The 11,046-nt window shown below is 37.3% G+C and overlaps 1 protein-coding gene across 1 annotated transcript; it reads left to right on the forward strand.

Annotated features, from left to right (window-relative positions):
* Positions 1-9,994: 9,994 nt before the first annotated feature.
* LOC124939900 lies at positions 9,995-10,681 on the forward strand. The gene has a single exon (XM_047480365.1). It carries the CDS (start codon positions 9,995-9,997, stop codon positions 10,679-10,681), a length of 687 nt encoding a protein of 228 aa, XP_047336321.1.
* Positions 10,682-11,046: the final 365 nt, after the last annotated feature.

Raw genomic sequence — 11,046 nt, forward strand, 5'->3', positions numbered from 1 at the left:
CCGCTCTAGACTTAGTTTTCTCAATAATCGATTCGTTCACATTTCTCTTACCCTTGCCTGCAATTGTCCGATCTCAACTCCATTCTCGACTTGAATTTCTCAACAACTGATTCATACATGTAATCCATTTTCAATTACTTGTTTGCAGATATATATGCACAAGTCATTTTTCCGTATTGATCATGGTAATTTATTCACAGATCTTTTAACTAACACACTATTAGAAGCTTGAATGTGAATTTGTTGTTGAATTAGTGGTGAACATTATTTATTTTCCATTTTTTAGAATATCCCTATATGTTCCTTGATTGATTTACATGTATTTGAAAACTCATCAAGACCTGGTGAGTTTGTCAAAGTTTATGTTGAATATTTTTGCCTTAATTTCCTAGTCTTATGAGATTAAGGATCTTAGTTGTCTATCTTCTTTGAGAAGTAGTCATGGGAAAATCTTAGAAGGATTAGCGCCAACATTCACCAAAGTCTAAACTCGAATAGATAAAATCAGGACAATTCTTTTAAGCGATCAAGATGGTGCTATTGCTACTTTACCTTATTCATGAAACAAGTCATTTGTGCACAATCGTCATCAAGACAATTTTTTTTGTTTCGCCTTAATTTTTTGGCTTGTTGTTTTGTTTTAGTATCAAAGTAAAGATCTTGGAAGACGAATTTATGACTTGATGTCAATTAAAATTTTAAACAAATGAAGACCGTCGGGAAGATACGGGGAATATTGATTCATTAATCATAAAAAAATTTGTACCACATATAGGTTTAGAATTTAAGACGAGACCTGTCAATTTTATCAGACATATGCTAAAAGAACGGGTTTAACCTAAGTTATAAAAGTCACAACCATTAATGTGGTAAATTATTGAATAAATTATTTTGTTGTTCTGTTTAAGGTAAAAAGAAAAAAGATAAATGACGAAAGTTTAATGTGAAAAATAGTCGGTCTCAAATAAGGCCTGATTGCAAGGCTAAAATTAAGGTTAGAAGTCGAAAAAATTTCAAGTTTAGTGTGGTTTAATTTGTGAAGGAACTTAATCATTATATTTTTAGTGCAAACAAAATACACCTCCTTAGATGTCAAAAAAAATTATTTTTCTGCATCGATACAGATTGAAATGAAGTTAGACTATCACGTCTAACTTCGCATCCCATTAGACCAAGTCTAATGGAGTTAGACTACCACGTCTAATTTTGCATCCCATTAGACCAAGTCTAATGGAGTTAAAATACCACGTCTAATTTCGCATCTCATTAGACCAAGTCTAATGGAGTTAGACTACCACGTCTAACTTTGCATCCCATTAGACCAAGTCTAATGGAGTTAGACGTTCTCGTCTAACTACGCATCTCATTAGACCAAGTCTAATGGAGTTAGACTACCACGTCTAACTTCGTCTAATTAGCCTACTTAGAACACGTCTATGTTAGCATAGTCTAATGAACCTGCACAAAACCAAATAGATAACTTAGCTTTATTCTGTTTAAACATCTAGCTTTATTCACAACTAAACATCATCAAAATTCCGTTGTTTAATGTTTCATAGCTTTTGTTTATTTCTAAGTTAATTACTTCTCATTTAATTAACTATTTTCTTTACTTTGTTTTTACTTTTTCCCAACAATTTCCCCTTTTTTGATGATGTTGAAACTATGCAACCTTAATAAAGCAAAATAAACACCCATCCAAATAAAATTGGAATCAAAGTAGTTCACCAAAGTATCCAAGCATAAGTTTAAAGTACGAGAAACAAAGAGAAAGATTTAGGGTCCTTACCTTTTCACTATTGGATCTGCGTTGCTTTCAGGCATTGATTCGCTAGTTAGGATGTTATGGAATCGAGTGATCGCTCAACCTCCACTGCCACCACCTCTATCACCTCCATGACTTGAACCTCTCTTTATTGGTCCACAACCATCTTCACCGCCTCCATCAGCTTTTCGCTTTGATTTCGATCGAGTTCCTCTTGCAGGCGTTGACCCCCCTCTTTTTCTTTCTTCCTCCCTTTGAACATTATCAGGGTTGGAAGCAATAAGAGCTTTTTCCTTCTCAGTAGCAGCTTCAGCCTCTTCTACAGCTTGAAATTACCTTGCAACTGTGTCAGTCTGCTCTAGTCGCTCAACCACTACTCTATTTAATGCGTTTGACATCTCCATCATTTGTTCCTGAATAAGTTTTATTGCTGATATAATATCTTGGTGAAGCTCTAAGGTGAAAGCCTTAATTTTAGCATGATGCTCCGATTGACGATTAAAGAAATTCTTTTCAAACTTCTTATACTGAGTATTAAGGATGTTGATTTCATATGTATTCCCCTTCAGAATTTTCTCAGTTTCCTTTTGGGTGGCAAGAATAGAAGAGACATCTTCTTTACTTTAAGTAGATCCCTGTTCAAGATGACCCAACATGGACGATATATCCATAATGTTCTTCTGCATAGAACTCAGCGCATCCATGATTGAATTGAAAAAGTTTGCTCCTCAAGGAGAAGCTTCTGCAGAAGATCGAGCAACCGAAGATATGGCTTGGGAACAAGCTGGAGCAGTGCTAATGGGACTCACATGCACATTTACTTGTAAAGAACGCTCTGGTTCTTTATCTTTAGGAGGAGAAGAAGGCGCCTTTAATCCATCCTTAGATTGATCTTCTTCATTTAGAATGTCGACACATACCTGATGAATACGTTCTGAAATATCTTCAGAGTGAAGAGGTAGATGAACACCATTGTCAATAATATCTGCAACTATCTTAATAGGGAATGATCGATGAACAGGAGGAGAAGGAATTATATTTTCTTCCATAGGTGCTTCTTCTGAAGATGAGGATGAATCGTCTTTTTCAGATTGTTCCCCCTCAACAAAGGGAATCTCCTCAGAATCTAGTTGCTTCAAGGGTTCCCCCTCAGCCTGTGACCCTGGTGATTGATCACCTAACTTAGATGATTCTTCCTCAACCAACGAAGTTTTTTCTACTTCAAAAATAGGAGGAGCCACTTCAGATGTCTCCTTCTGTGGACTGGGCGTATGATCAGCTTCATCATCAACTATTTCCTCTCTTATGTTGATATCATATTGAACCAAGACATGAGTCTGTTCAACGATATGCTAGGCCATTAATTGATTTTCTTCAAATGATACATTGACCAACTCAATAAGATGGGCAACAACCTGCTCTTCTTCTTCGGAAATAGTCTGATCACCTTCAAAGATTTGCATTGACTCGTCTTGACTAGAAGACATATCATCAAATAAATTCAACTCGAAAGACTCGGTGCAGTGAACGTGTTGAAGGACTATGGAGCAATAGTTATTCATAATTAAATCAATTCGCTTCAAAGTATTATATTCTGCAAGAGCATTCCTGTCAAGCAGGTTAAAATTGGCCTTTCTTTCCTCAAGCATGGGAAAGAGAACACAACCCATGTTATTGGCCACCACTAGATCCTTTCTTTTGAGGGCTTCAGACCTCATCTGTCTTTGCCCATTTCAGAACTCTCTTTTCCATCTTGATCAACTTCTTCCACTCCTTTTCAATTTCGCCCCCTTGGATAATCTCATCAAATTGAGTGACTAACTTGTGATTCAGCCAGGTATCGAAGATTTCAATCTTCTCAGCCGCTTTCACTTCAACTTACTCCATGATAAGATTCACAATACAGTTAACCTCCAAAACCTTTTCTGGAATTTCTTCAGCAATGCTTTTTCCCTTTCCAGGAACTACAGATGGTTTGGGAGTGGGAAAAGGTTCTCTGATTATTATGCTAGGAGCTCCCCTGACTACTCTCATAATTTTATAAGGGGACATAGCCTTCGAAATGGCCCGTTCAGGAAGTACAGACACTATTCCCGTTCCCTTAACAGTGGGTTGTTCTTCAATAATTTCATTAACAACCGACTCAAAATTTGGCTAAATGGGAGCTTGTTCAGAGGATATATCATCAGTTGGGTTGTAGCAATTACCTACTCTATTTCATCAACAATATTGTCTTTATTAGTAGCCTCAGCAGCTATTGATTTTTCAGGAAGGACAGATGATAAATCCCCGTCAAGACATTATATATTTGGACCAACTGGCTCAACACTCGGTCCTTCAGCTTGTTCCAACACATGAACATCAATACTAGGCACTGCGGCCAGAGGAGAAGAGGAAATTACCTTGTTAGACTTCTTGGACTTCTTGGACGCCTTCGTCTGATCAACAACAAGACTATAAGATCTAGCATGTTTCTCCATTGGGCTAAGGGAGGGCGAAAGAGACGATATTGGAATATCAGCAAGAGAAGGAATACATTGTCTTTCCCTTTCTGGAATGGAGTCAACTACTCTAGAATCCTTCTTCGACGTACTCTTTTGGCTATTAGATCTAGCCGCAGACTCCATAACTGAAGATTTGACTCTTTTAGCACTCGTAGAAAGGATGGATGTAGCTTGACGTTTAGACCGAGTGACCGAATGGCCACCCATCTGTTGGCTAGATGAACTAGAGTTTATCTCCTTTGAGAACTTCAGTCTTGCAAGGGTGCTCTTCATGGAGAAGTTAGTGAAAATGCGAATAGGGTTAATAGTCTCACCCTCGCCCATAGGAACACCCAAATGCTCCTTAAACCAGCCAAGTTGGACTGAGAAGCTCACACTCTGCTTGTTTCTTGAGTAAACCAACTGGTAGAGATTTGAAAATAAAGTGGATGCCTAGTTGATCGATATACCTTTTGATATGGCCGCCATGTAATCGAAACGGTCTTGGCTATACAGGTCGAACAAACTTGCTCTGCCCTGAAGGGCCTTTTCCACAACATCGTTAAGAAGAATAAAATGCGGCTTCAGGGCCTTCTTCTTCCCATTTAATCTGATAGAACTGCCATCGTTTGAGAAGACAATCTGCATTTCTGAAATAGTTCCGGCTGGAAGCGCTGTATCAAAGTTATGACCCTTTGATGTAAGTTCAAAGAACTCAGCATACACCGATTCATCAAAGGAGATAGACTTTTCGTTCACCGTCGCCGTTATCGAATCTCCAACTACATTCACCGTCTTGAAAAACTCACGTACCTCCTTTTCATATAAAACATAAAGACCGCCAAGATATTTCCTAAGGCCGGAGTATTCGAGAGAACAAAACATATCCATGTCATCCTGTTGATTGAAAGAGTAAACATAGTCAAAATCTACCTATAATGTGTTGTGAGAAAGAGAGATAACTTTCTTGTCAGCCATTTTGAGAATAGGAGATGAATTGGTATGGAAATAAGCAAGGTTCTTTAGAGAGAAGGCAGAAAGAAAACTAAGATTTTTAGAAAATATGAAGCGTAAGAACCTAGAACACATGCAAAATGTATTTAAATAGAATTCGAACAGTCACATGTTTAACCATCACTTTTTGAGAAAGAAACCCTTCAATTAATTTTTGACGCCTTTTCCCAAAGGTAGTCATCATTAATTGAGTTTTTACCAAAAAATATCTTAATATTTAAGAGTATATTAGTTATTGTTTTTAACATTGAAAGACACGTGTCTTCAAGTTATTCGATTTTAGAAAATAACTATTTTAATGTTTGGGCGGGAAATATTAGATGACAACGCATTTATAGATGACAACTGTCCTCAATTAACTCGAAGATAAAGTGTCTAACTGCACACATAGTTAGACGTCTAACTTTCTATCTACATTCTGGCGTCTATGTTGGATAGACGTCTATTAGACGCAAGAGTCTATTAGACGCAGGCATCTAATCACGCTTTTCTAACAGACTTCTAGACGTCTATTAGACATAGATGTCTAATTATTCTTGAACAACATGTGTTAGACGTGTGTTTGGTTAGACGTGAGTGTCTAACTACGCTTGTTTTTCAGACGTTTAACCTGTGTAGGTTTAAACCAAGACAAATATTCAACACAGATGCACAGACTACATAAGAAAATATACGTCTAAGTACTTGCTTTTCTTTTAGACAACCTCGTCTATTAGACCGATTAAAGTTTTCGTCTACGTGCATCTGTCTGAACAATTTAAACATTAAAATTCCCCCTCAATTTATGCATATTTAAAACAAATAAATAAATGATTTGAGGTCCTCAAGATCCAAAAAATAATTTTAGGGAAGAAAAACTTAGTCCATAGGAGTGGAAAATGTGCCACTTGTTGATCTACTGGAGCATGTTCTCAAAAGAGTGTGCTCCAAGTTTCCTCCATGCAGCTTCCTTGTATCACCTACACAACAATATATTTACAAATTTTGGTACCCACATTCACTTGGGTCCTCGGTCAATCAGTCCCTTAAGAATCCATATTTGAGTTATTCTGATGGATTTCCCATTTTGTGTTGTTATTAGTGCGTATGATTTAGGCTAAGCAGACGTCTTCCAGCTAGCAGCTGATCCCTTAACTTTAGAGGATAGTTTTTGTTTAAAATTCCTTGACTTCTTGTTAGGTTTTGATATGCGAGACTTGCTGGTTGTTTCCTTTCTAAGTTTCAAACAACCTACAGTTGGCGGAACATAAATAATCTCATCCTTTAAGGTTAGATCCTCACAACTTGGATCAGTTCCATTATCAGTTAAACTACATTTAACAAAGCTTATTGGATTAAACTTATCTGTTGCTGAGTTTAACTCCTCACTAGACTCATCTGGAATAGATTTGTCATATCCTAAACCGGATTTGCATCCGGCAGGCCTTAACATACTAATCTGATATTTGACAACTTCTTCAGACTTTGTCCAAGAACTGAAAATATAAGTTAAACTTTGGTTTTCAGAAAACATTGTTTGAACCTTTTCTTTAAGTTTCTAATTTTTAGATAAGATCTCGACCATGTTGTTTTCAAAAACTTTTGAATCAGTAGTTTGAGATAAAATAGATTTATCGATTTCAGATTTTGATCTTATTTCATTTTGAGATTCAGATAACTTTATGTACTCCATGACCATGTCATTAAGTGTAGTAACTAAGTCATCTCGTGAGAACTCTTCTTAAGAGAAATCAAATACCTCAGATTCCTCAGAGTCTTCTTCTTCTCTTGCCATGAAGCAATCAACCACTTCATCATCACTATCACTAGATGATGAGTCATCTGAGTCGCTTTGGATCCACTTAGCCTTGCTGTCAGTCGCCATGAGGGCCTTCAGCTCTTTCTCATTGTCTTTCTTTTTCTCATCACATTTTGGCTTCCTGCACTCCAATTTATAATGACCTAGTTTGCCATAGTTAATATACTTCACGTTAGCTTTAGAGTTAGTCTTATCATCATTGTTATTATTTGAAGAATTTGAGTTAGAATTGCTCTTCTTCATGAATTTGCTGAATTTCTTCACGAAGAGAGCCATCGCGTCGCTGCTGAGCTGATGCGCAGTCGTCTTTACTTTAGTGGCAATTGTTGGCTCCTCAGCAGTCACCAAAGCCTTGGTAATGATGGTGGATGTGGGGTGTTCCTCTTCATTCCTCGAGTTCAACTCGAACTCATAAGACTTCAAATCAACAAACAAGTTAAAGAGCTCCATCTTATTGAGGTCTTTGGCCTCCCTCATCGCCATATTATTAATGTCCCACTCCTAGGGTAAAGCTCGCATGACCTTTATAACAATCTCTATATTGCTATAGGTCTTGCCCATAATAGATAGGGTGGTAACGATTTTTCTTAATCTTGCATCAAACTCAAACATCGTTTCTTTAGGACACATCTTAAAGTTGTCGAACTGTTGGGTGGCAACCGTAATCTTGTTTTCTTTTGTTTTCTCGTTGCCTTCATAGAGTTGAGTGAGTCTTTCCCAAATCTCTTTGACAGACTCGCATGATATGATGTAGTTAAACATGTTGTTGTCAAGAGATCGGTATAAGATATCCATGGACAAGTTGTCGAGGTTGTTCTTCCTCTTGTCTTCATTTGTCCACTTAGATATGTTTTTTTCTATCTTGATAGGACATCCTGTGACAACACTCCACATGTCATCATCTATAGAAGTAAGATGAGCACGAACTTTCCTCTTCCACACGATGTAGTTTTCTTTCGAAAACATATGCATCTTGGAGGAGCTGGCGTCTTTAGTCTTTAGTCACGATTCAGGTTCTTATTGATGCTTGAGAATAGAAAACGAGGCTTTGACACCACTTGATAGGATCGGTGCTACCAATAAAGTCTAGGGTCTGACTATTGATAACAACTTATGATAAACGATTCGATACTAATCCTGTGAGGGATTAATATCTGTTTCTATTTTTCACAAATCCTTCGAACTCTTGAAACAGATTCAAGTGCGGAAGTGTTCGTCAGATTTACCGATGGAAGATAAATGGCAGAAAGTAAAGAACACAGGAAGTTTTTTATGGATGTTCGGAGCAAACCCTCCTACGTCACCCCTTCTTCCACAACCAGAAGGATATCCACTAAATACTTTGAATCAAATACAAATTACTTAGCTAGCTAACTCTCTGTTGAACAAAACAACCTTTGTTCAACTTACAATATTCTCAATAATATTCTCACAGCTAGATAATAATTGATTTTCTCTCTTGAGCTTGAATGATGATAGAGATTAGTAAGAGCAAGAGTGAATGAGTAAGCAAATGTTCAATTCAGTAGCAAGTAAGATTGGTGATTTGTCCGTTGTCCTTGAGCATCTATTTATCGTAGAAGGACACCAACGGTCGAATCTTCTTCTTGGACACGTGGCAAGTGTCCATTGGAAGGCCTCCCATATTACCAGAATGCAGTAGACTCTAAGCAAATGGATCGTGGTCGTACCAAACTTGTAGAGCGCCGAATATCCTCTAAGGTTGTCTTGTACTAGACAGGCAGTTGGAAGGATATTTGCGTACATGGCATTCATTCATTTAATACAATTAGCTGGTTTGTTAGACTACACAGAAGTGAGTGGAGCAAGAGTAGTAGACAACTAGTTGATCATGGTTAGATGTATGCTTTCTTCACACGACTGCTAAAGCAAGGCATTAAACGTGCTCCATTAGACCAAGTATAAGGGAGTTAGACGTCCTCGTCTAACTGCGCGTCCCATTAGACCAAGTCTAAAGGAGTTAGACGTCCTCGTCTAACTATGCATCCCATTAGACAAAGTCTAATGGAGTTTGCCAAATATTTTTGGCTTGTGTGTATCTGATTTTGATGAAGAAGACGATTTTTTTTAATTTTAGCATGTAATATTATGTTGACCAAGTATGCATTAGAAGACAATGATTGGTTGAGACATATATTTCACATAAAAGAAAATTGAGATTTAGTATATGGACGACACATATTTTGCGCATATATGTATACAACCCAAAAAAGTGAAAGAATAAACAGTCTTGTGAAAATTCATGTCACTTATAAATACAAATTTTAGATTTTTTCAATAATTTTGAAATTCTCAATGATTAAAAGCAGACAAATATAAGTATTCCAATTATATTGTATCCAATTGCAATTTTAAAACAAACAAGTAATATTTATACTCCTTAGACATACGAGTGTTTTGAAACTAAATGGTGCAAGTATAATAATTCTACCGTTACTTAGTAAAAAAACATCATTCTATAACAATTCTATGGTAGCATGTAAAGAAATTCAGAAGATCGTTCCTCCATTATTGTCAAGGATGAAAGTTAGAATGACATTCACATAATTTTTTAAAAGACTATCCAATAATATTATGGAGGAAGAAATAGATTGTAGTCCGTGAGTTTAAGCATTAATTGTCAGAAAATTGAAAGTTATTGCCCTTTATTGTCTTTTATGCAATTAGGGCTTATTTAATTATTAATGGGCTTGGGCCTGTATGTATAAGTAATTTAGGGTTTCTAGGCTAATTACTCCTTCATAAGGGTTGTTTATAAAGTTTGATATGGAACACTTACGATTCTTAAGACTTTTTCTCTTTAACAAATATTATTGTCCTTCTCTATTTTCTAGAGTTTCATTTCATCATAATTGATCTCAAAATATCCGATAGTTAGAGCCAACATTTGGTATTAGAGCCTATCTAAAGAACATGTCGTCAAAATCAACCAAAGATGCGGCGGTAATGAAGATTGGAAGAGACGGGAATGTAACCCTCTCATATCTGTTACTCACAAAGAGTAACTACTCGATGTGGGAGTTGAAGATGCAGGTAAACTTACAAGTACAAGAAGTGTGGAAAGTCGTGATGCTCGACGAGATCGACAAACGAAATAATAGAATGGCTCTCGCTGTCATCTATCAAGCACTCCCTAAGGACGTCCTTCTTATGGTGGCTCAGAAGGGTTTCGCCAAGATAGGATGGGAGACGTTGAAGACAATGCATGTTGGAGTGGAGAGAATCAAAGAGGCAAAAGTGAAAACCTTGAATACACAATTTGAGGTGATTCGCATGAAGAATGGGGAATTGGTAGATGATTTCGCCACAAAATTGACATTCATTGTGACTGGTATCCGCTCGTTGGAAGAGAAGATGGAGGAGATATCCGTCATCAAAATGTTCCTTAGAGCCTTATTACAAATATACATGCAGATTGTTACAACAATCGAGCAATTTGGTGACATCAAGAATATGACCATCGAGGAGATCGTTGGTCGTCTCACTGTCACGAGGAGAGACTTCATAGCTAAGGAGACAAAGAGGAGGAGAACCTATTGCTCATGCATGATGAAGAATATCACGAATGAAGAAAAACGGAAAAGCCAATTTTTCTTATAGATCGTCGAGTCGCAGCGACAACAATGGAGATAACCGAGGTCGTGGAAAAGGGAGAGGTGGAGGTTAAGGTCATGGAGAAATCTCTCCTTAACAAAGCAGACACCAAACCCCGCAAAGACAAGAGCACAATGAAGTGTTACTCTTGTCAAAACTATGGGAATTACGCGTCTTAGTTCCCTAACAAAAGGTCTGACGATGAGGCAAACATCACTAGCTTCTATGACGAGGAGCCATCATTAATGTTTGTTGAGCTAGTGACGAATGCTTTGCCTGAAGAAGACGATGCAAACCTCACTAGCTTCTATGACGAAGAGACAATATTAATGTTTGTTGAGGGAGTGACAAATACTTTTCCTTGAGACGAG

Source organism: Impatiens glandulifera, chromosome 1, assembly GCF_907164915.1.
Source record: "Impatiens glandulifera chromosome 1, dImpGla2.1, whole genome shotgun sequence".
Lineage (NCBI taxonomy): Eukaryota > Viridiplantae > Streptophyta > Magnoliopsida > Ericales > Balsaminaceae > Impatiens > Impatiens glandulifera.

Excerpts from the sequence above, each read along its gene's own strand:
- LOC124939900 (XM_047480365.1), top strand. The coding sequence starts at position 9,995 with ATGTCGTCAAAATCAACCAAAGATGCGGCGGTAATGAAGATTGGAAGA.